Genomic DNA, 26,089 nt, shown 5'->3' with positions numbered 1-26,089 from the left:
CCCGGCTAACCTCCGTTAACCGGGCACCACCATCAGGACCCATCCAACGATAGTCCCGATCTCTTCCTTCTGATATCTTCTTTCCCTGCACAGACCAACGTCCGCCACAGCAACCAAGTGTAATCCCCTTACACTTGGATGTCCCTCCACACCCGAAGTGCTCGTTGTATACCGTCTTGAAGGCCAAAAAACCCACATGTCAATGCCTACATCATTTAGATGTACCCCATCCTTCCTCAAATATCTCCAATTCTCGAACTCCAACTCCAAATGACGTATCGCCAACCCCCCATTCGGCACCATGAATTTGCTCACCTCTCTATTGATCTTCCTCCTGGCTCCTGGGTATTAATACCCTCCACTGACCTGGCCATCCTCCATGTCGTATGCGCCACCATATCTGACCAGATGATGACCATATCAGGAAATTCCTCCCTCAAACGCCCAACATCCAACTTGATGTCTCGCGTAATGTCTATCATGGACCTGAGCCCCAAATCATTGCCGCCAACATGCAATACTAACACGTCAGACGGTCTGTCCCTGGCTGCATAACGCTGCACCTCAGAGACCAACCTACCCCATAACATTCCCGGGACTCCTAACCATCTTATGTAGGCTTCCCTCCTGTCAAAACCCAACTGCCTACCATCATACCTTACGTTCCCTCTCCGTGCCCCCAAGCACACATAAGAATGGCCCATGATCCAGACCATCCCTGCAGCCGAACCTGAAATTAAAAGAAGAAAAAACAACAAAACACCACAACATGACCATCATATTCAAAAGCACCATACCCCGCGCAGACTGAAGAGTCACTACCCATATTATTACCTCACAAACCTACCACCAGGTGGGGCCTAACATAAGACCTGAACCTGTTAGACTCCCACTGCCCAATACGTTTCACTGCCTCTATATCCATCCCTTGTCTAGCAGCTTCCGTGGTTGCCCCTATCCTGAACGAGTGAGATGAAAATGCTTTGAACTCCAAAACCAACTTCCCCAAGCATTTTTTAAAATTTGCCCCAAACTGAAAACGCAACAAAGGCGTTTCGTCTTCATGTACCAGAAAAGCGCCCAGCCTCGCCGGGCGAACCTTCAAGAAAACCCTTACCGCTTCCATCGGGCATAAAGGCGAACCTGGAATTGGATACACCTGTACCAACTTCCCTCTTCCCGCTTGATCTGTCTTTGATTTTCGCAACCACAAGGACACCCTTCCATTACTGCACTCCACCTCATGACTCCCAAGTCCCCCCTGTACTTTCTTTGAAGGGCTGACCAGTTCCCCGATCCTAAATGCCCCAAAGAACGCCAACAAAAAGGCAACTTTGAACAATTTAATCTCAAATTCAGATGAACATACTTCCCCCAACCTGGCTACAATACCCAGCAGAATCTCAAAGGTCACAGGCCTCCTGGGGTCCTTCCGAACCACCGATCGCCTGTAACCTTTTACGGCCTGCCATACCAGAAATCCTTTGTGAAATCAGGCCGCCCTTGTAATTTAAACAAGAAAGCTAAACCTGCCAGCTGCGCATTCACTACAGATGCGGACGCCCCTTCCTCCATTTTTCTGGCGGCGTAGTATAAAACGAGTAACCACCCTGACTGCCCAGTCGGCTCCTCACCCACCTCTTGCACGAACGCCAACCACTCCTTCCAAACCTTCGTGTATGCTGACCACGTGGACCCACTTACCGACCACTTTATCCATCCCATGATGATTCCAACGCTATCCCCCACAACCACTCGGGACAAGGTACCCCTTGCTGCTCCGAATCCGGTGCCAACTCTCGGAACCTGTCCCACTGGAAGCGAGATAATGCATCAGCTATCACATTCTCCACGCCGAGCAGGTGGACAGCATGAATAAAAACATTCAGTTCTGAACATCTTAAAACCAAATGTTGAAGTAATCTAATAACCGGTGGAGAGGACGCCGTATTCCTATTGATTACCTGTACCACCCCCAAATTGTCACCATGGAAACGCACCTTCAGATCCCTGAATGATGCTCCCCACAACTCCACCGCAAGCACTACCGGAAATAATTCCAACAGCACCAAATTCTTTATGAAACCCACTTCTATCCATGACCTTGGCCAAGGGCCTGCGCTCCATTGTCCCTGGAAAAAGGCTCCAAAACCTGAGGACCCCGCTGCGTCCGTAAAGTGCTCCAGGTCAAAATTACTAACTGGCCCCGACATCCATAATGCTCGGCCATTGAATGACTCCAAAAAGGTATGCCATACCCTCAGGTCATCTCTATGTGTCTTGACCAAGCGTACAAAATGTCTTGGGGACTTAATTCCGCCCATACTCGCTGTCAGACGGCGACTGAACACCCTCCCCATCGGTAAGATACGACATGCAAAATTAAGCTTGCCCAACACCGATTGCAGCAAACGCAATTGCACTTTACGCAATCCAAGCAGCCCTGCAATCTCTGTTTTCAAGTCCGCCAACTTCGCTTCCGGTAACCTGCACTCCATTGCCTCTGAATCCACAACAATACCTAGGAACGTGATGACCGTACAAGGTCTCTCAGTTTTTTTCAGGCGCCAACGGAATGCTAAACCTGTCCGCTATGTGTTCCAGCGTTGCCAAGAGCACCGCGCAGGTCCTGGAACCCGCCGGTCCTATACACAGAAAGTCATCCAGGTAGTGAATTATTGAATTCACACCCGACACATCCCGTACCACCCATTCTACAAAAGAGCTGAACTGCTCAAATATTGCACACGATATAGAGCAACCCATCGGCAGGCACTGGTCGACATAAAACTCATCGTCCCAATGACATCCAAGCAACCGGAAACTTTTAGGGTGAACTGGTAACAGCCTAAAAGCCGATTCTATATCAACCTTAGTCAACAGGGCCCCTTTTCCGTAACGGCGCACCCAACCTACAGCCACATCAAATGACGTATATGTCACTGAGCACGCCTCCTGATCTATGGCATCATTCACCGACCCCCCTTTTGGAAAGGACAGGTGATGGATGAGCCTAAATTTATTGGGCTCCTTCTTAGGCACTACCCCCAATGGTGACACCACCAGATCAGCCAAAGGTGCCTACCGAAATGGACCCGCCATCCTCCCCAGTGCAACCTTCTTACGCAGTTTCTCAAAAACCACATCTGGATGTTGCAAAGCAGACCGCAGGTTGGGGGATATGGGGGGAACTACCGCCAACGAACAGGGGATTCGGAAACGTACAGTGAAACCTTCTTCCAATAAACGTGCCGCTTTTCTATCCGGATACCTGCCGAGAAACGGCCGCATCCTTTCCACTTTCACCGGAGTCCTCCCTCTTGTGTCCAGCTTCCCCAGCGCGGCCCTTGCTTTGCTTGAAACATCTGGATGCTGGATGAGCTCCACTGCACCCTGAACACTCATGCTTGTACCTACAGGCACCCCCGAACTTGCATGTCGCAGAGTTGTATTGCCAGCACGCTCCTTTTTTATTTCCGGCCGACTGTCCCTGTGCCGAAGGTCCACCGGCCCCCCCTGAAAAAACTGGTTCGGTGCCCGCGCAGTCGTCATTAGGCGCATCCATAAGCTTATATCTTTGTGGTCCCAGCGCAGCTCCTTCCGCACCGCCTTCCGTTGACGCAACTGCTCATCATACCTCAGCCACGCTGTCCTACCATTAACTCTATAAGCTTCCCCAATGAAATCCTGATAACAAAACACCGAACAGTGTTCGGGCTGCTTTTCCCCAATGACACTCGCCATGATGGCGAATGCCTGCAGCCAATTGGCAAATGTACGCGGGATTAACCTATATCTTCTTTTCTCCTCGTCCTCTTTTTTTGGAATCGTCCAGCTTTACTCAATTGAAATTGAAACTAAATTGAATTTTTCCAATGGTAGTAGAGAAAAAATCTCCACATACTCACCTTACCTCCTGCTTCAGGTGAGCTCCTAACGGCCCTTCGTAACACACATAGACTTCACATTTTGCTGCATCCGCTATCCTAATTATATCCTGCCGCACCACAGTCTCATTTTCCACAGCCGTCTTGCCTGTCCCTTGCACACCAACCGTACCCGCCACTTCCTTAGCTGGCACCATGACCGCCCCTGAAACCGCCGGTGCCACTGCACCTACGCCAGACGTAGCGCCTTCCCCAGTTCCTCCTAATGGCAGGACCCAAGCCGACATCGGCCCAACTGCTGTCTTCCCTGCCTGTTCAAACTTCTGCACTAGTTCCTTTATTCCCTCTAAGAAACCCAATAAACCAACAGCCTCCCCGAAGGCCTCCCCCGCCGACCTACTGTCAGGCCCTCTGCTCTCTGTCAGACATGACTCGGGTACAATAGAAGCTGACTTACCGGGCTGCACAGGTGTCGCCCCATCAGCCGATCGTCGGCCTTCCACCTCCGCTGTCCTCCCGGAAAGGGGGGCTGCCTCCTCTTCTGACTCGGATCGATCATCCTCCAGGTTTAGCACTAGATCTTCCTCCTCTTCAGATGAAAGCCTGCCGGCTGTGGTTGCTGCAGACATCCTCTCCCTCCTCTGCGCAGCGCGCCCGTTCAGCGATTTTTGGACAGTCTTGCCAGGACCGGTGTGGGGTACCTCAGTCCTGCCGGCCTCCGCTCTCCCCTTCCTCTGCTCCCTCTGCCCTCGATCAGGCCGCTGTGGATCTCCTGCCGCCGTAGGCCCGGAGCTCCCATCCGCATCCCTCCTCTGCATCCATCCCTGCTCCACCGCTGGCAACCTGGGGGCGGGGCCTGCGCGCTCGTATTCACCGCGCCTTCTAGGCCTAACTGCGGCCCTGTCCTTCCCCTGCCTTACCCTGAACGATCTGGTTTCCCGGGCGGGTGTCATCCCCGAGCTGCCGCTGTCCGCTCGTGCTGACCGCTTTGACAGTGGGCCCACCGAAGGTACCTCTCGGCTCCCCCTCGGCTGCCGCTGTGAATCCGATCGTTGCTCCGTTGAATACCGCTCCGGTGGCCTGGCCCTGCGTGCTCTATTACCGCTCCTGCCTACCGGCCTGGTCGCAGTAACTGGCCTCATTAATGCTGTACCCAATGTCTCTTGAAGCCACTCGGGACCCCGCACTGCTACCTCCTCCCTGAGCTGGGCCAAAATTCTCTCCACCTCTGCCATGCTGCTCTCTCTGAACTTTCCCCCACGCTTTGGTGACTCATCCCAGCGGAGTCACCTTTTAAGTATTTCTCCGGCCCCTCCCCCTTGGCTCCATAATCACCACCCCTCAGTATCGTTAATTTCCCTGTTAACCCCGTCATGCCCGCCCTGCGCCTATTCACTTCATTGCTGTTGCTCCGGGCTTTCTTGATGTTTGGAGGCTGGATTATTAGGGGGCTGGCTTAATGCTTTTTGTTGTGTCCAAACCTTCTGTAGGCGGCAGTATAACCACATCATAGACTATTATAAAATCCCGTGTCCCTCAGTGGACTCCAAGAAATAGATTTTATGGTAAATAATTTTTTTTTTTTTTTTTTGCACTTATAAAACAGATATAACAAAACACATTTGATGATATAATTAAGAAACCAAAAGGGAACAAATACTGTACAAGAATTTCACTGTTAAAGGGTAAGTTCACCTTTTCAGGCAGAACTCCACTTTTTTATAAGAAATATGAGCCTTTTCTAATGTCTTTTCTGCCAAAGCTATCCCAATGTGCTTATCTCTCACTTACCTAGTCCATGGCATCTTTTAATTTTCACCTCTCTGTTTTAAATTTTAAAAAAGGCATCCTAATTCCATCACTTCCTATAGATCATGTGACATTCCAGGAAGCTTCATATCCCATCATGCACTACCTTATGCATCACAGAATAAGCCGTGCTTGCCTATCCGGACCGCATTTCACCCATTACTGCACTACCTCTTGTTTTATTTCCACCCACTTTCCTACTTCTTTCTTTAATGTGGCCATACACTGTACAATCCGTATGTACAACCTATCAATAGCTATGGAGTGCAAGGGCCTGCCTGATTTCATACAAAGAAAACTGTACAGGGATTGTACATACAGACTGCATAGTATATGGCCAGCTTTATACAAATACATAGAAGGGAGTGGATGGAGACACTCAGCTGTCAGGCCCCATTCACATCTCTGCATAGCATTTCGTTCCCACGTGGCAAAAGTGCACCTGCTACCCCTGCTTAGGGTGTGATTAACATTGAATGGCAACATTAGTGCGTTACGCATTTGCTGGCAAAGCGCATGTTTTCTGTGTGGTTTGCCATGTATTTGGAAACATGCAGATGTGAATGGAGCCTCATTGTTCTTCTGTAAACACATCAATTTCACTTTCAGGCCCCATTCACACCTAGCATATCGGGAGCGTACATTTTTTGGCTTGTTTTTCCTGTAACACGCATAGGGCAGCCGTTGAGTTCAATGGACTGCATTACACGTGGCAAAATAGCTCATGGGACATTTTGGCATGTTGCACATTTTTTTACTGCATGTTTTGCTGCAATGCTGATTTTTTTTTACATGACAAAATGTGTGTTTGCGTTTTGGGATGCAGTTTAGGTATATAGGTGGCCATATACAATCTGATTGTACAGAGATTGTACAATCTCCTTTTAGATGTACCAAACTATATAATACGAAGACACACTAAGGTTGCCACCTGTCTGGGATTCACCCGGACAACTTGGGGTTTTGAATCATGTGTCTGGGTTTCAGTCCGCCTGAAACCCGGACACAATATTCAGACAGGAATGTGGCTCAGAACAGGGCCGGATAGGAGGGTGAGGGGGCACTATGCATGCCACATTACCTTTCTCTTTGGAGCACCCAAAGGTGTCCCAGGTCTGCTACAATCCTAAAAAAAAAAAAATTTTGCTGTGCACCGCTAAAGTGATTGATTTTGGCTTGAAGAAAAAGTGGCAACCCTAGGACACACCTATCTATCCAATCACTCTGTATACAATCAGGCATGCCCTTGCACTACATAGTTAATGATAGATCTTTTCCGCGAACAAATGTCTGTTAGATTTTCCGAGCATGTGTACACAAGTCCGTTGGACAAAAGTCAGCGGTTTTGTTGGCGGAAAGTCTGATCGTGTGTAAGAGGCATTAAACTCATTTATCCAAACAGATGGTTAAAAATCTAGAAAATGGTCTTCTGCATTGTTATATTAACCACTTCCTGCCTGCGCCATAGCCAAAAGATGGCTACAGCGTGGGCTTACTTTTCTAGGAGGGCATACATGGAAGTCCCCCCGTGATCGTACTGCCCCCATGCCCCCTGTGGCGTGGTGGCAGCGCTTTCTGTGACCACAAAGTCCTTCAGACTCGACGCAGCTGATCACAGATCAGGATAAAGAGCCAATCACAGCGGCCCTTTACCACGTGATCAGTTGTGTCCAACAACAGCTGATCACAGGATGTAAACACAAGCCGGTTATCCGATTTTCTTTCCTCATGCAGAAAGCATGAGGAGAGAAGAGAGCCGATAATTGGCTTGTGTTAAAGGGACATCGGCACTGATAATCAGTGTCCTGATTATCAGTTCAGTCCCAACAGTGCCCACTAGTGCTGCCTATCAGTGTCACCTATTAGTGCTGCCAATCAGTGCGCATCAGTGCCTCCTCATCAGTGTCACCTATAAGAGCCACGTATCTGTGTCCATCAGTGTCACCTATCAGTGCGACCTCTGTGCCCTTCAGTGCCACCTATCAGTGCAGCCTCATCAGTGCCTCCTCAACAGTGCTCACCAGTGCCATCTATCAGTGCCCATTAGTGCCATATATCAGAGCCCATCAGTGCCACCTATCAGTGACCATCAGAGAAAAAGTACCTGTTTACAAAAATGTATAACAAACAATTTTCAGTCTTTGGGTACAGTGTTGCATGACCGCTCAATTGTCATTCAAAGTGTGAGAGCGCTGAAAGCTGAAAATTGGCCTGGGCAGGAAGGGGGTAAAAGTGGCCAGTAGGTAAGTAGTTAATGAGAGAAAACTCAGTGTGTCCCTGCAAGTCAGTGGGGACAGAATGAGTTTCCTCTCATTTAAAATTGTTCAGAGCAGCTTGCAGTCAGCCAGAGACCTTCTCCAAAAAAAAAACCCACCTAGAAACATTTTTTAAATTATTTTTAGGTATGTCGCAAATGGAAACCTATAACACTTTGATGGAATTTTTCATGGCCATATCTTTCTTAAACAAAAATTGTTAAAGCAATTAAGGAAAGGCATGTAAACCTCTTGGAAAGAGGGACATTTTTGTCAGGTATTGCAATCAATGAGTAAGATGTTTTCAGCAATTCCAGTGCAAATTAGACCTACTCCGCTTAACTGGAAAAACAATCAAATGCTTTTCACAACGGATATCTATTGAAATGAAGGATGGCTGAATCAAAAAAGATTTCAGAGGACATTGGAACAAGAGTCGTTAAGGATTATATGACTGGATTGCAAAATTATTTCTAAAGTGGAATACTTCTACCAAGCCACAGTCTAGAATATGGTTTGCTAATGCAAGAAATTCAAGACTTTTACTATTTAGCGGTTTCCAAAATGGAATAATACAAAAGCATACACTCCTCAGATGAAAACTTAAATCTGCATGTACCTTCTGCACTTGACAACATACTGTTTAGTATGATTCCTATGGTAGTCTCTTGCTTAAACAATAGCTGTTTCTTTTTTTTTTTTTTTTTTTTTTTAAGCAGAACTTTACCCATAACAACTTGATAAAAAATAATGTTTTTTAATAATGTTAAAAAATGTTTTACATTCCACATTAATAATTATGCTACAGAAATAAGTGTGTGCTGTAAATTGCCTCCAGCATTGCACCTATATCTTCTTGCTGGAGGCTGCCATTTTGCTGAAGCCCAGAGCCCCTGAACAGCAGTAAATCATAGAGCGGAACTAAACCTATCAATATAATGGTTTAAAAAAACAGTTTTATACTCCTGGAATGCCGGGATTGCGAACTGTCATGTTTGCGTGTGTCCTCAACCAAACTGTCAAACCATCGAATGGCTGGTGTTGTAACTGATCACATGTGCAGCATAATGGCAGTTGCAGAGCAACTTCCTTGGCTGTAAGACCCCTTTCACACTGGGGCGGTTTGCAGGCGGTATTGCGCTAAAAATACCGCCTGCAAACCGCCCCTAAACAGCCTCCGCTGTTTGTTCAGTGTGAAAGCCCGAGGGCTTTCACACTGAAGCGGTGCGCTGGCAGGACGGTGAAAAAAGTCCTGCAAACCGCTTCTTTGGAGCGGTGAAGGAGCGGTGTATTCACCGCTCCTAAACCGCTCCTGCCCATTGAAATCAATGGGACAGCGCGGCTATACCGCGGCAATACCGTGGCTATAGCCGCGCTGTACGAGTGATTTTAACCCTCTTTCTTACAGCTGCAAGAACGACGGTACAGCAGCGCTAAAAATAGCGCTGTTGTACCGCCCCAGTGTGAAAGGGGCCTTAAGGATAGAAGGGTTTAGTTTCACTTTATGGCTGTCAGCAGATTGACCTCCACAAACTCAGCAGTGCCTAAAAATGGGGAGCAACTGAGCAAGTGGAGAGCAGGGTGAGAGAGTGTATTACTGGATTTTAAACAGTATAGACACTTATTTTTAATGTTTTACATAGCTATACCTGCAAAACGGGTCAGACAGAATGGATCTAGCAGGACTTAAAGTGGAACTTTAGTCAGAAAATTAACCACTTGCCAACCGCCGCACGACTATATACGTCGGCAGAATGGCACGGGCAGGCAAAAGGACTTACAGGTACGTCCTTGCCTGCCCGCGGGTGGGGGGTCTGATCGGACCCCCCCCGGTGCCTGCGGCGGTCGGCAAATCTCCCACGGCGATCGGTGGTGAGGGGGAGGCCATCCATTCGTGGACCCCCCCTCGCGATCGCTCCCAGCCAATGGGATCATTTCCCTGCCTCTGTATTGTACACAGAGGCAGAGGAAATGATGTCATCTCTCCTCGGCTCGGTATTTTCCGTTCCGGGCCGAGGAGAGAAGACTGCAATGTGAGTGCACCAACACACACACACACACGGTAGAACATGCCAGGCACACAAAACACCCCGATCCCCCCCCCCGATCGCCCCCCGATCACCCCCCCCCCCCCCCTGTCACAAACTGACACCAAGCTGTTTTTTTTTTTTTTTTTTCCTGATTACTGTATTGGTGTCAGTTTGTGACAGTTACAGTGTTAGGGCAGTGAGTGTTATGCCCCCTTTAGGTCTAGGATACCCCCCTAACCCCCCCTAATAAAGTTTTAACCCCTTGATCACCCCCTGTCACCAGTGTCGCTAAGCGATCATTTTTCTGATCGCTGTATTAGTGTCGCTGGTGACGCTAGTTAGTGAGGTAAACATTTAGGTTCGCCATCAGTGTTTTATAGCGACAGGGACCCCCATATACTACCGAATAAATGTTTTAACCCCTTGATTGCCCCCTAGTTAACCCTTTCACCACTGATCACTGTATAACCGTTACGGGTGACGCTGGTTAGTTTGTTTATTTTTTATAGTGTCAGGGCACCCGCCGTTTATTACCGAATAAAGATTTAGCCCCCTGATCGCCCAGCGGTTATATGCGTCGCCCCAGGCAGCGTCAGATTAGCGCCAGTACCGCTAACACCCACGCACGCAGCATACGCCTCCCTTAGTGGTATAGTATCTGTACGGATCAATATCTGATCCGATCAGATCTATACTAGCGTCCCCAGCAGTTTAGGGTTCCCAAAAACGCAGTGTTAGCGGGATCAGCCCAGATACCTGCTAGCACCTGCATTTTGCCCCTCCGCCCGGCTCGGCCCAGCCCACCCAAGTGCAGTATCGATCGATCACTGTCACTTACAAAACACTAAACGCATAACTGCAGCGTTCGCAGAGTCAGGCCTGATCCCTGCGATCGCTAACAGTTTTTTTGGTAGAGTTTTGGTGAAATGGCAAGCACCAGCCCCAGGCAGCGTCAGGTTAGTGCCAGTAGCGCTAACACCCACGCACCGTACACCTCCCTTAGTGGTATAGTATCTGAACGCATCAATATCTGATCCGATCAGATCTATACTAGCGTCCCCAGCAGTTTAGGATTCCCAAAAACGCAGTGTTAGCGGGATCAGCCCAGATACCTGTGTAATGGAAATTTGTAAGTTCTGTATATAATTGTATTGTATTTTGTATGTATTGCACATTGCCCTCACTGTGCACACAGCACTAATAATGTTTTCAGTAAATGTTTACATTCTTTTGAGTCCTGATTAGAATAAGCCTGCCTATGTAACGCCCCTTGTTACGATAAACCTACAATTGTAATATTAATGTGATACCTACGTAATCATGTGCATAAAAACCTTCAATTGCGTCATAATAAAGCAGAACAGTAATTTGGAAAGATGCTGAGCGTATCTTTTGTGTCTGTTCCCTACTGCAGTAGATATTATTAATTTGGAACCACTAATCAATATGAGGATAGGAGTTGCCTATCATCAATTTAACCGAGTCATGCATGGCGAGCTTTGCCTTAGGAGGGGATTCCAGGTGACCCTGAGTATCCGAAACGAGGAGCTTGAGACGATCCGGGAATTTCTGATAATCAGCCGGCTGAGGTAAGCCTTTTGCTTACATTTGAGTTATCAGACTTCCTTGATCGGTAAGGCATTTTCGGGACAAAGGGTACCTATTTTACTCCCCTTAATCGAACTGTATTGATTGGTGGTTATATGTTATGTTGTCCCTGTCTATTGTCCATCGGAGTGTTATAGATAAGAAAGGGAAGAATAGTACTGTTCACAGGTATATGTAGAACATCTGCTAGATAAAGTAGTTTAGAGGCAAGAGGGTATAGGCACAAGTAGAGAAGAGAGAAGACTGGCCAGTCATTATGGGCATTGAATTAAGTAAGGGAATGAAGGGTAAGAGACCCTCAAAAATGCCCAGCGCAAGAGAAGCGCTATATATGAACCGAAGGTGCGGTTCTGCCTATACTGAGCCCCTAGATTAATGGTTAGAGTGGACAGGGATCCACAATGGGTAACTGGGTTACCAAGGTCCACAGGGACTAAGAATCATGCAGAGTAAACAGCTAGAGAAACAGCTATCAATGTGAGCAGGATGGATCAAGGGTGACATTAACACTAGACAGAAAGGGACATTTTCATGTTAAGTTGTGGGATGAATTTGGGATCAGGCACTACAACTAGTAAAAGTCAGAAACAGAGAAATGAGAGGTAAAACAGAATACTTTATATGTTGTCAGAGAGGGAAGATGGGATGAGCACTGTGGCTCCCCATCTGATCATAGAATCATAGAAGCTAGATATAAAAGTTATTTAAACAAAATAAGGAAAGCAGAATTTAGGCAGGGAAATATTAAAGAGTTAAAAGAAAGTGAGAGAATGATATGCATGTGTTGTGTACAAATGGGAAAAATGTAAGCGATTTTAGAGAGATATTGGTGTGTGTGCGAATGCTGGGACCTTTAGTTCTATTGCTTGTGTGTGTCATGTACGCAGATGTGACCCCCTCCTTTGTGCTCTCATGAAAGAAATGTGGCTGGGATGAGAGGTTAGTGATAAGCTGGAAGGACACCATGCCAATTTCTGTTTTTTAGACAAAACATTTATAACAAAATGTGCCGGGTTAACGAATCTAATGGTAAACAATGTGATCACAATTATTTTGAATCTGTTTTCCAAACATGGTAAAATGAAGGTTACATTTAACCGTGTATTACACAAATTGAATATCCTTTGATAGTGGAAATAGTGCATTTAAAAAAGGGAAATTAAGTAAAATTAAGTAATAATGAGTATTAATTTCTAATATGAGTTTAACAATTATATAGATATAATGAAACTGGTTTAGACAACCTTTGGTTGGAAATGAAATCCAGGTTATTGGGGAAATTTGTAAAAATGGGATTAGTTTAGATTAAGATAACAATTTTGTAATTATACATTTATACAATAAGCCCTTATTGAGAGAAAAAAAAAGATTAAGATGAGGTTGTTATTTTGAATAAAGCTGCCATAATATTTAACAAAGCCAAGATGGATGGGATACATAAGAAGTTTTTCTACAAAAATGATATTGTAAGGTTTTTGATGAAAACTTGATGTGCGGTCCATGATGTAAGAGTAATAATAAATAAAATTTAAATATAACAGACCCATCACATCAAGTCCACACACCCTGTTAGGATAGATGCCACCTGCAGCCAGTTGTTTTATAGTTTTTGATGCTTTCTGGTCCATCATACAGATTGGTCCTTTTGTTTTTATTTATTTTTATTTTTGAAATCCAAAGCAGAATGTGTGGATTGTGAAATGATGTGCCCATTTTTCTTGTAAAGTACAGTGGTATAAGCAGAAGAATAGTTTTGGATTTATGGACATCTCTGCATGACCGCAGGGTATTGTTATCATTTATTATAATATTGCCAGGAAAAAGTTGTCTTTTGAAACATGAAACTGGAGTTCTTACACAAATAGTGTGATAGAAAACAAGACATTGTAATATATTTATGCAAGCTGGACCCAGTAATGAAGGGTTCACCCCGATATATCAGAGCTGTAGCTTTTATGCAAAGGTGCTATTAGACAAAGTTAGATATTGTTTTGGTCAATGGTCCGACATTCTGTGCAGCAAATTTACAGCTAACTAAATGTTTGTCTAATGAAAGGTTTAAAATATGAGTTTGTTTATGTACAAATCTAACAATGAAAAATGTGGACATTTATTCAAAAGAAAGGAAAAGACGCATGTGTTAAATTGATGACATAGGAATCAGCTGCTGTGAGTCCAGTGCAGGACACACTCCCTGAAGACCCAGATATTTAATTTTTTGTAGATTTGAGTATGCAGTTTATCACCCAGAAGGATACTCTGTATTCAAAGTAATTGGATCCTTTTTGCCCTGCTCAAGAAGCAGAGCTCCATGTTTTAGCAAAGCCTGTGAGCTATAAAAAGAATGTATATTTATATAGATAGTCGAGCTATAGAGAGCTTTTGGTTCCATTTAAAGGGCCAGAAGTTTGTTTTTACTTCGGCAGGTAAACCAACCAAGCATGCCAAGTTAATTTGATCGGCTGTTTTCAGCCTTCCAGGTTCTTGCTGAGGTAGCCATATTAACTTTCACACATGGAAGCAGACCAGGTGACTAAGGATGCTGCATTTACAGCCCCGGACACTTGATGGGTCTGTGCAACTCACAGATTCCACCCTAGTTCTGGCCCAGTATAGCTGGGATTAATAATTCAACTTTAAGGACCCCAGAACGAGAAGAACAAGTGGTCCACAGGGGGCAACTTATTATGAAACAGGACTTTGGAAAAGGTGATCATTTATGTCTGCCAGCCACTCTTTTCCCTTCAGCTTGACACATGGACCGTGTCATGAGTCACAAGCAGTTATGGCTGCCTTAGTAAATGAGCATGGGATAGAGCCAGGGTTCTCCACAGTTGTTTTTATAACATACCACTTCTTGTTTTACCTGTTACCAAAGGTGTTACCAAAAGCTGAACATCCCTCCCAGAGATTACATAAAAGATATATCCAGATGCCCAAGTTAGGATCTTACGAGTATGCATTTTGTCTGTATGGACATGTTTTTTGGATGTCCAGTGGCAAATGCTACTGCAAAGGCCACAGTAAAAAGTGTTATCAGAAGTAGTTTGTAAATATAGAGTGCAGAAAGTACAGAGAGTAACAAAAGAAATCATTTTTTATAGGAGAGTCCTTACTAGAAGTTTTGAGGTTTTATTTTTACACCCCCTACTGTCTACAATATAGCGGACAAAGTAAAGTAAGAAACTAGAAAACTTTTGCCTGAATGTTTTCTTAAATTTTATCAAGCCCCTAAGGGGGATGTTGGACTCTCTCCCTATGAGATTTTGTTTGGGAGTGTGTTACTCACTTGCTTATATTTTGTCTCAGCAGCTGAAGTCCTCCATTCGGATCTCACGGAGAATGCTGATGATCTTTTAAGGTTTTTTACAAACTCATTTATGTGTTTTCTCCCTAATTCCAGATCCTAAAAGTTTGGAAGGATCTAAAACTAAAGCCAGGTGACTTTTGGATTGTTAAGAGACATTTATATATAAGGAAATGTTTGGAGACTCAATACAGCATCTATTTCATGTACAGTTTTTGCGAAACTTGAAGGAAAAGTCACCTGGATCCACACCAGACACTGCAAAAATGACTTAATTAAAGAAATCTCTGTGTTTGATTTGTTTCCCTCTTGTGATCACAGTCTAGGGTACTTTTTGATTCAATTACTTTAATTGTAAGGGATATATATATTTAAAAAATAGTTTAGCCATGTTGAAGTCATATTTGTCTTTTGTACATCTTCCATTTTATGTAGAATTGTCTGTGTTTACATATGCTGATAAGTCAGCATGCCAACAATTAAGCTAGAAGGCCATTCTGGCCACAGGAGTGTACAGCCAGTACTCTGTAAATATGTCTTATCAATCATTTGTATTTCACAATGAAAAGTCATTTTGTAATGAAAAAGTTGCTCAGCAATTATTTTCTCCACAATGGAGTTTTTTGCCTCTTTGGCCAGGACTACCTCCACCTAAGCGTGTGGAGGTTCCAGGTTAAAGTTGATAGCAGGTATGGTTAGTGATCAAAATATTGATCAAAAGAGGGGAGACTGTAATGGAAATTTGTAAGTTCTGTATATAATTGTATTGTATTTTGTATGTATTGCACATTGCCCTCACTGTGCACACAGCACTAATAATGTTTTCAGTAAATGTTTACATTCTTTTGAGTCCTGATTAGAATAAGCCTGCCTATGTAACGCCCCTTGTTACGATAAACCTACAATTGTAATATTAATGTGATACCTACGTAATCATGTGCATAAAAACCTTCAATTGCGTCATAATAAAGCAGAACAGTAATTTGGAAAGATGCTGAGCGTATCTTTTGTGTCTGTTCCCTACTGCAGTAGATATTATTAATTTGGAACCACTAATCAATATGAGGATAGGAGTTGCCTATCATCAATTTAACCGAGTCACCTGCTAGCACCTGCGTTTTGCCCCTCCGCCCGGCCCAGCCCAGCCCACCCAAGTGCAGTATCGATCGATCACTGTCACTTACAAAACACCAAACACATAACTGCAGCGTTCGCAGAGTCAGGCCTGATCCCTGCAATCGCTAACAGTTTTTTTGGTAGCGTTTTGGTGAACTGGCAAGCGCCAGCGGCCTAGTACACCCCGGTCGTAGTCAAACCAGCACTGCAGTAACACTTGGTGACGTGGCGAGTCCCATAAGTGCAGTTCAAGCTGGTGAGGTGGCAAGCACAAATAGTGTCCCGCTGCCACCAAGAAGACAAACACAGGCCCGTCGTGCCCATAATGCCCTTCCTGGTGCATTCGCCAATCCTAATTGGGAACCCACCACTTCTGCAGCGCCCGTACTTCCCCATTCACATCCCCAACCAAATGCAGTCGGCTGCATGAGAGGCATTTTTATGTCCTCCCGAGTACCCCTACCCAACGAACCCCCCCAAAAAAGATGTTGTGTCTGCAGCAAACGCGGATATAGGCGTGACACCCGCTATTATTGTCCCTCCTGTCCTGACAATCCTGGTCTTTGCATTGGTGAATGTTTTGAACGCTACCATTCACTAGTTGAGTATTAGCGTAGGGTACAGCATTGCACAGACTAGGCACACTTTCACAGGGTCTCCCAAGATGCCATCGCATTTTGAGAGACCCGAACCTGGAACCGGTTACAGTTATAAAAGTTACAGTTACAAAAAAAGTGTAAAAAAAAAAAAAAAACACAAACAGAAATATAAAATAAAAAATAATAGTTGTCGTTTTATTGTTCTCTCTCTATTCTCTCTCTCTCTATTCTTCTGCTCTTTTTTACTGTATTCTATTCTGCAATGTTTTATTGTTATTATGTTTTATCATGTTTGCTTTTCAGGTATGCAATTTTTTATACTTTACCGTTTACTGTGCTTTATTGTTAACCATTTTTTTGTCTTCAGGTACAGCATTCACGACTTTGAGTGGTTATACCAGAATGATGCTTGCAGGTTTAGGTATCATCTTGGTATCATTCTTTTCAGCCAGCGGTCGGCTTTCATGTAAAAGCAATCCTAGCGGCTAATTAGCCTCTAGACTGCTTTTACAAGCAGTTGGAGAGAATGCCCCCCCCCCACCGTCTTCCGTGTTTTTCTCTGGCTCTCCTGTCTCAACAGGGAACCTGAGAATGCAGCCGGTGATTCAGCCAGCTGACCATAGAGCTGATCAGAGACCAGAGTGGCTCCAAACATCTCTATGGCCTAAGAAACCGGAAGCTACGAGCATTTTATGACTTAGATTTCGCCGGATGTAAATAGCGCCATTGGGAAATTGGGGAAGCATTTTATCACACCGATCTTGGTGTGGTCAGATGCTTTGAGGGCAGAGGAGAAATCTAGGGTCTAATAGACCCCAATTTTTTCAAAAAAGAGTACCTGTCACTACCTATTGCTATCATAGGGGATATTTACATTCCCTGAGATAACAATAAAAATGATTAAAAAAAAAAAAAAAAAATGAAAGGAACAGTTTTAAAATAAGATAAAAAAGCAAAAAAATAATAAAGAAAAAAAAAAAAAAAAAAAAAAAAAAAAAGCACCCCTGTCCCCCCTGCTCTCGCGCTAAGGCGAACGCAAGCGTCGGTCTGGCGTCAAATGTAAACAGCAATTGCACCATGCATGTGAGGTATCACCGCGACGGTCAGATCGAGGGCAGTAATTTTAGCAGTAGACCTCCTCTGTAAATCTAAAGTGGTAACCTGTAAAGGCTTTTAAAGGCTTTTAAAAATGTATTTATTTTGGTGCCACTGCACGTTTGTGCGTAATTGTAAAGCATGTCATGTTTGGTATCCATGTACTCGGCCTAAGCTCATCTTTTTTATTTCATCAAACATTTGGGCAATATAGTGTGTTTTAGTGCATTAAAATGTAAAAAAGTGTGTTTTTTTCCCCAAAAAATGCGTTTGAAAAATCGCTGCGCAAATACTGTGTGAAAAAAAAAAATTAAACACCCACCATTTTAATCTGTAGGGCATTTGCTTTAAAAATATATATAATGTGTGGGGGTTCAAAGTAATTTTCTTGCAAAAAAAAATAATTTTTTCATGTAATCAAAAAGTGTCAGAAAGGGCTTTGTCTTCAAGTGGTTAGAAGAGTGGGTGATGTGTGACATAAGCTTCTAAATGTTGTGCATAAAATGCCAGGACAGTTCAAACCCCCCCCCAAATGACCCCATTTTGGAAAGTAGACACCCCAAGCTATTTGCTGAGAGGCATGTCGAGTCCATGGAATATTTTATATTGTGACACAAGTTGCGGGAAAGAGACAAATTTTTTTTTTTTTTTTTTTTTTTGCACAAAGTTGTCACTAAATGATATATTGCTCAAACATGCCATGGGAATATGTGAAATTACACCCCAAAATACATTCTGTTGCTTCTCCTGAGTACGGGGATACCACATGTGTGAGACTTTTTGGGAGCCTAGCCGCGTATGGGACCCCGAAAACCAAGCACCGCCTTCAGGCTTTCTAAGGGCGTAAATTTTTGATTTCACTCTTCACTGCCTATCACAGTCTCGGAGGCCATGGCATGCCCAGGTGGCACAAAACCCCCCCAAATGACCCCATTTTGGAAAGTAGACACCCAAAGCTATTTGCTGAGCGGTATAGTGAGTATTTTGCAGACCTCACTTTTTGTCACAAAGTTTTGAAAATTAAAAAAAGAAAAAAAAAATTTTTTTTTTTTTTGTCTTTCTTCATTTTCAAAAACAAATGAGAGCTGCAAAATACTCACCATGCCTCTCAGCAAATAGCTTGGGGTGTCTACTTTCCAAAATGGGATCATTTGGGGGGGTTTGTGCCACCTGGGCATTCCATGACCTCCGAAACTGTGATAGGCAGTGAAGAGTGAAATCAAAAATGTACACCCTTAGAAATCCTGAAGGCGGTGGTTGGTTTTCGGGGTCCCGTACGCGGATAGGCTCCTAAAAAGTCCCACACATGTGGTATCCCCGTACTCAAGAGAAGCAGCAGAATGTATTTTGGGGTGCAATTCCACATATGCCCATGACCTGTGTGAGCAATATATCATTTAGTGACAACTTTGTGCAAAAAAAAAAAAAATAAATTGTCACTTTCCCGCAACTTGTGTCAAAATATAAAATATTCCATGGATTCAACATGCCTCTCAGCAAATAGCTTGGGGTGTCTACTTTCCAAAATGGGGTCATTTGGGGGGGGTTTGTGCCATCTGGGCATTTTATGGCCTTCAAAACTGTGATAGATAGTGAGGAGTAAAATCAAAAATGTACGCCCTTAGAAATCCTGAAGGCAGTGATTGGTTTTCGGGGCCCCGTATTTAGGCTCCCAAAAAGTCCCACACATGTGGTATCCCCATACTCAGGAGAAGCAGCTAAATGTATTTTGGGGTGCAATTCCACATATGCCCATGGCCTGTGTGAGCAATATATCATTTAGTGACAACTTTTTGTAATTTTTTTTTTTTTTTTTTTTTTTGTCATTATTCAATCACTTGGGACAAAAAAAATGAATATTCAATGGGCTCAAAATGCCTCTCAGCAATTTCCTTGGGGTGTCTACTTTCCAAAATGGGGTCATTTGTGGGGGTTTTGTACTGCCCTGCCATTTTAGCACCTCAAGAAACGACATAGGCAGTCATAAATTAAAGGCTGTGTAAATTCCAGAAAATGTACCCTAGTTTGTAGGCGCTATAACTTTTGCGCAAACCAATAAATATACACTTATTGACATTTTTTTTACCAAAGACATGTGGCCAAATACATTTTGGCCTACATGTATGACTAAAATTGAGTTTATTGGATTTTTTTTAGAACAAAAAGTAGAAAATATCATTTTTTTTTCAAAATTTTCGGTCTTTTTCCGTGTATAGCGCAAAAAATAAAAACGGCAGAGGTGATCAAATACCATCAAAAGAAAGCTCTATTTGTGGGAAGAAAAGGACGCAAATTTCGTTTGGTTACAGCATTGCATGACCGCGCAATTAGCAGTTAAAGTGTCGCAGTGCCAAATTGTAAAAAGTGCTCTGGTCAGGAAGGGGGTAAATCCTTCCGGGGCTGAAGTGGTTAAGTTACCATTGAGGGCACTATTGCGCTTGAAAAAATCCCACATTGCCACCAATCTGTAGTTTGCTAAAGACTATTTGGATTTCCATGTCACTACATTAATAGTATTCTTTGGACTAACGAGAAATGCGTTGACCTTGTCTTATGTGAGAAGTATGCCAGAAGGAGTGTAATGGTATGAGCAGCTTTGATGCCTCTAAGACTAATTTACAGTTTATGATCCATGTTGTATCAGAAATTTGTAAAGCAGGATGTAAGTGCGTCTATCAGTCAGACCTAATTCCATATTTTAGAATGTTCAAGTCAGAGTCCTGTTTTGTATGCAAGAAAATACCAAAACGATCAGCAGCTATAGAAAGTACTTAGTTGAAGTTATTTCCAATAAATTAGGACAAATAGAGTGAGGGAATCTCGTTAACGGGGGCACAAACAGCAATAAAAACTGATAGGTGTTCTAATTCCGCTCTCTTCTATCCAGAATTTAAAAAAAAGTTTTGCCTTTAGCTATACTTTAACACGACTGTGTTCCCACATATAAAAAAATCTAAGAAATGTGAAGCACTGCCTATCCTGCTAGCTTAAATAGTTACATATAATACAAACACTTGCTGGATATTATTGATATAGATGTGGCAATGACCCCTTATAGGTCGACAAAACAAACAAAAGGCAATTATAGTTTATAGTGACATATCTCACTTGTGAACCATTTGATATATAATCAAAAGTAACATGCAGTTGAAATAACCATAACAACTCAGCAATCTTAAATGGATACTGTAATAGTCGTAGAAAAGTGATAAAAAAAAAAAAACAGTCAGTTGACTTGGATACACTATGTGAATAATCAGAAATCTAGTAATAAACGTCAGTACAAATCTTGTCTTTCTCTCAAAAAAAAAAAATGCCCTGCACTGGTCACACTATGCGCTCACCTCCAGGGGAGACCCTCCCAGGAGGTCTACAATGGCATTCCCCTTATGGGTATATAGCCAATGGCCGGCTGCTTTCTTGGTGATTATTGGGACTCTTGTTCTCTTATGCCGCGTACACACGATCGGACATTCCGACAACAAAATCCATGGATTTTCTCCAACAGATGTTGGCTCAAACTTGTCTTGCATACACATGGTCACACAAATCTTGTCGGAAATTCTGAACGTCAAGAATGCGGTGACGTACAACACGTACAATGAGTCGAGAAAAATGAGGTTCAATAGCCAGTGCAGCTCTTCTGCTTGATTCCGAGCATGCGTGGAACTTTGCGCGTCGGAACTGTGTACACACGATCGGAATTTATGACAACGGATTTTGTTGCCAGAAAATTTGAGATCCAGATCTCAAATTTTGTGTGACGGAAATTCTGATGGAAAATGTCCGATGGAGCCTACGCACGGTCGGAATTTCCGACAACAAGCTCCCATCAAACATTTTCCTTTGGAAAATCCGACTGTGTGTATGGGACATTAGACTGTGTGCATCATACACATATGTCATAAGAGCAGGAAAAAACTAACATAGTGTTGAACTATATAAAAATAGGTCTTTATTAAATAAAAATAATCACACTCACAATTATAAGTGCACAGACGGCTCGTTTTGTACAGTTGGTATCATAAAACCCCTTGCTGGTCACTCAAACATTTGCAGATTCTCCATCAAATTTCCTTCTGGATGTGAAGCAAATACAAATAAATTAAAAAAAAATAAAGAACTTGTAGAGTGACAGTATCTTGTGTGATTTGTGAGTTACAGTAATTATAAGCAGGTCTTTTTTTCAGCTGGAACGGGGCGGAACTGCGTTCCGCCACCTATGGCAGCCCTCTCCTTTCCAAGCTGTCACTCAACACTGAAGCCGGTAGAGGAAGTTTTCTATTTTACTTCCTCCACCAGCTGTGTGCTTATGCCGGCACCCAGAGCAATTCCCACACCTGTTAATAGGTTCCCTCGGGTCCAGACGCCACAACTGTAAGAAGGTTTTTCTTCTGGCACTTTCAGAGGTATCTTCTGTCCCCACCGGCTGCCTGCCAGATCAGTGTAGCACGGAGCCGAGTGAAGCGCTGTGAAAGTCCTCCTCTGCTCTGTGTACACTGAGGATCTGACAGGTGACGCTGTACAGAGAAGAGACTGCACAGTAGAATCTTCTACCTAACAGAACGGAACCGACTACACCGTTCTATTGTCGTTCTATAAACCATGGGGAGGTGAGAGAGCTACAAAGGGAAAGGGGGGAGGCTGTGCAGAGAAACAGCTGTGGAGCAGTGTTTCTCAACTCCAGTCCTCAAGGCGCCCCAACCGGTCATGTTTTCAGGCTCCCCATTATTTTGCACAGGTGATTTGATCAGTTTCACTGCCTAGTAATTACCACAGCCGTTTCATCTGAGGGAAATCTTGAAAACATGACCTGTTGGGGCGCCTTGAGGACTGGAGTTGAGAAACATTGCTGTGGAGACGTTGAGGTTGTTCTGCCGTGGTCAGGGCTGGGGATGAAGATGGGGGGGTAGAAAGATATTGGGTATTAGATTGTGCACAGTGAGAGCTGTGGGGGGATCTGGGGGCGCAGAGGTGAAAGATTAGAGGTTGCAGATGTTCAGAGCTATGGATTAAGGGGAGCTGTAGATGGGGGTGCAGAGGTGACATGTGGAGGGGCAGAGAGATGATCTGTGGATGGGGGTGCAGAGGTGACATGTGGAGGGACAGAGAGATGATCTGTGGATGGGGGTGCAGAGGTGACATGTAGGTTGCCACCTCAAACACATATGAATTACACAGGTTCTGTGGCTAATTTAATTCAGATAAGACACCAAGTGAGTTTAACCTTAATCAGCCACCAAACCTGTGTAATTAATTTGTGTTCGGTTTTAAAGGGGTGAGGTTGGCACCCTACATGTGAAGGGGCAGAGAGACAATCTGTGGATGGGGTGCAGAGGTGACATGTTGACAGAGGGTGAGCTGTGGACGGGGAGGAGAGGGTGAGCTGTAAACGGGGAGGAGAGGGTGAGCTAGCTATGGAAGGGGAGGAGAGAAGGTGAGCTGTGGATCGGAATTCTAATTTTTTTCTGCACAATGTGTGATACACATTCCTCAGCACTGCACAATATGTACTTCTGTGTTATGCACTCCTGAGTTCAGTACTCTGTGGGGTTGATTTACTAAAGGCCAATAGACTGTGCACCTTGGAAAGTGCAATTGCACTCTGCAAGGGCAGTTGCTCCAGAGCTTAGTAAATGAGGTAAAGCTTCACTTTGCAAAGAATACCCAATCACATGCAAGGAAAATAAAAAAAATACATTTTTGCTTGGACATGATTGGTTGATGAAAGTCAGCAGAGCTTCTGTTCATTTACTAAGCTCTGGAGCAGCTGCTCTTACAGTGTGCAACTGCACTTTGCAAACTGCACAGTCTTTTTGCCTTTAGTAAATCAACCCCTGTGTGTTACATCTTCCTGAACCTTGGATTGTGTGCAAAACTCATTTGTGAGCCTTGACCACACCCTTTATTTGGTATGACTTTACTTCTCTTCCCCGAGGAATAGCGAGATTGGGGGCGGGAGGGGTGGGGTTTGGGGGCATGGCTGGGGTCGGGGGCAGGGAGTTGACTGGGGAGGGTGGGTTCCTGCACCTATTCTCTGAGAAAAAAGCCCTGATTGTAAGGCTGGAGAGATAATCTCAAGGTAATATTACACCATAGGTCCCAAATGTTATTACATTTTACAGGGCAGTTCCTATTCTCCTCCATTAAATAGCTATGACTTTGTAAACCATAAACAAACTTTGTCTCAAAAATATTCTAGTGCATGGTAGCCTAAGGCCTCTTTCACATGAACCATAGAGGTCTATGGAGGGTCCGTTCAGGTCTGCCTAAAAAACTGACAGGCGGACCTGAACGGACCCTCCATAGACCTCTATGGAGGGTCGGATGTCAGTGGTGACATGTCTGCTGACATCCGACCCGCTCTGATCCGAAAAAGTGTAACAGAGGAAAAACCTACTTTTCCATCCGTTATCGGATCGGGTGACGACGAACTCTGCGGTCCATCATCATCCGATTCCCACATAGGGGAGAGCGGCACTCTGACAGGTCCATCGCTGCACAGTGTGCAGCGACGGACCTGTCATCTGCCTGCTCAGCGGGGATCCACGGAGCCATCCCCACTAAGCAAGCAGATGTTCACGGGGCGGATCATCATTGATCCATCCCATGTGAAAGGACCCTAAATCGGCCCTAGTATGGGTATGTATGAATGTAAGTTGGGGACCTTAGATTGTAAGCTCCTTGAGGGTTAGGGACTGATGTGAATGCACAATGTATATGTAAAGCGCTGCGTAAATTGACAGTGCTGTACCTAAAATAAATGAGGTTTGTGAAATCTACCTGGAGTTCATTACTTTGATTATAATGGTGGGGGTGGCCATATGTCCTATTGTGTGCAGTTGAACAGGAGAAAATTACGGTATGTTTGTTGTATAATATACAATTTAAATAATTTATCAATAACTGCTGGTGAAATATAAGAGTAGCATATTTCACCCCTTTCCTCTGTAGACATGTGTAGTAGTAGGGTCTGCCATTTAATCCTAATAGCCATTAGAGTTTTATCCAGCTTAGTGTGTAGTAAGTCAGAACAGAGTGGAAATTGCCCCTTAGGGCATGTAGGTCATGTTCTGGTCCCTGAACTCTGCCTCCAAGTCATGTGCAGTTGTAAGAATATGTAGAAATGACAATGGCGCACATTGGGGGTTATTTACAAAAGGCAAATCCACTTTGCACTACAAGTGCAAAGTGCACTTAAAAAGGCACTGGAAGTGCAGTCGCTGTAGATCCAAGGGGGACATGCAAGGCAAATAAAAAACAGCATTTTAGCTTGCACATGATTGGATGATAAAATCAGCAAAGCTTCCCCTCATTTCAGATCTTCCCCTCAGATTTACAGCAACTGCACTTCCAAGTGCACTTTCAGTGCAATTTCAAGTGCAGTTTGCACTTGTAGTGCAAAGTGGACTTGCCTTTCGTAAATAGCCCCATTGTGTCTCTACTGTAATTGCATGGATTTGTACATTGTTCCTGCTCAGTAAATGTGTGCAAGAGTTAAAATGCCAAGGGATTTCCATAATGCAATATCCAGAATCACACTACATTGTGCTAATATAGGGTTGTCTCATAGGGATACGTTATCTGAGAGATCTTGAAATAAATGGGCAGGTGGTATTTCACGGGAGAATAATTTAGGGGCCTCAAAGAATATTAACAACAGTTTGGTTACAAGAATATGTGGCAAGTGTGCTTTTGATTTATGGGGAACTACAGGAAGGACCTATATGGTTGGATGTTTTAGTTGTCCTGACAAGTAGTTATATGCCAGTTATTATATATATGCCTTACCTACTTTACCTCTTGTGAAATAATGTATACATTTGAAATAAATGTGACTTTCCTTGATACATTTTACTTTCCATTAGGCCCAATTCACGAAGTAAAGTGGTTGTAAACATTCTTTTTTTTTTTTTTTTTTATAAAAATAACAAACATGCCTATACTTTCCTGCTCTGTGCAATGGTTTTGCACAGAACAACCCTGATACTCCTCTTCTCGGGTCCCCTGCTGGTGGGCATGGGGGCACCTGTGCAGGCTCACTTTCCGAGTCCCGCTGCTGCGTCCATTGACACAGAGAGCGGGACTTGGGCCCCCCGATCCCGTGTGACTGGATTTGATTGACAGCAGCAGGAGCCATTGGCTCCTGCTGCTATCAATCTGTCCAATAAGGAGAGAGACAGCGGCTGAAGCAGCTGGGCTCGTGCACATCGCTTGATTGGATCGGGCTCAGGTAAGGAAAAGGGGGGGTCTGGGGGGGAGCTGAATAGAATGCATTAAGGTAAATAAAACAATTTCCAGACATTCATTGAATCTAGAAAGCTACCCAGAATAGTTGTTTTAAATTATTTACTTAAAGTATAACTAAAGGGAAAACTATTTT

At 44.0% G+C, this 26,089-nt stretch overlaps 1 protein-coding gene across 2 annotated transcripts in view; it reads left to right on the top strand.

Moving 5' to 3' along the window:
* Positions 1-26,089, top strand: part of CFAP97D1 (CFAP97 domain containing 1) — a 353,382-nt gene that overhangs the window by 277,340 nt on the left and 49,953 nt on the right. The window contains exon 5 of one of the 2 annotated variants that reach the window (XM_073608217.1): positions 14,993-15,932. The exons of the other annotated variant lie outside the window; for it this stretch is intronic. Coding sequence (XP_073464318.1) covers positions 14,993-15,124 — 132 coding nt within the window. The 3' untranslated portion in view covers positions 15,125-15,932. Of the gene's footprint in view, positions 1-14,992; positions 15,933-26,089 lie in introns of those variants that run through there. 2 annotated transcript variants of the gene reach the window in all.

This window comes from Aquarana catesbeiana, linkage group LG12, assembly GCF_042186555.1.
Source record: "Aquarana catesbeiana isolate 2022-GZ linkage group LG12, ASM4218655v1, whole genome shotgun sequence".
In the NCBI taxonomy this organism is placed as follows: Eukaryota; Metazoa; Chordata; class Amphibia; order Anura; family Ranidae; genus Aquarana; species Aquarana catesbeiana.
Note: the sequence above shows the minus strand (reverse complement) of the source record. Positions and strands in the feature narration are given on the sequence as shown.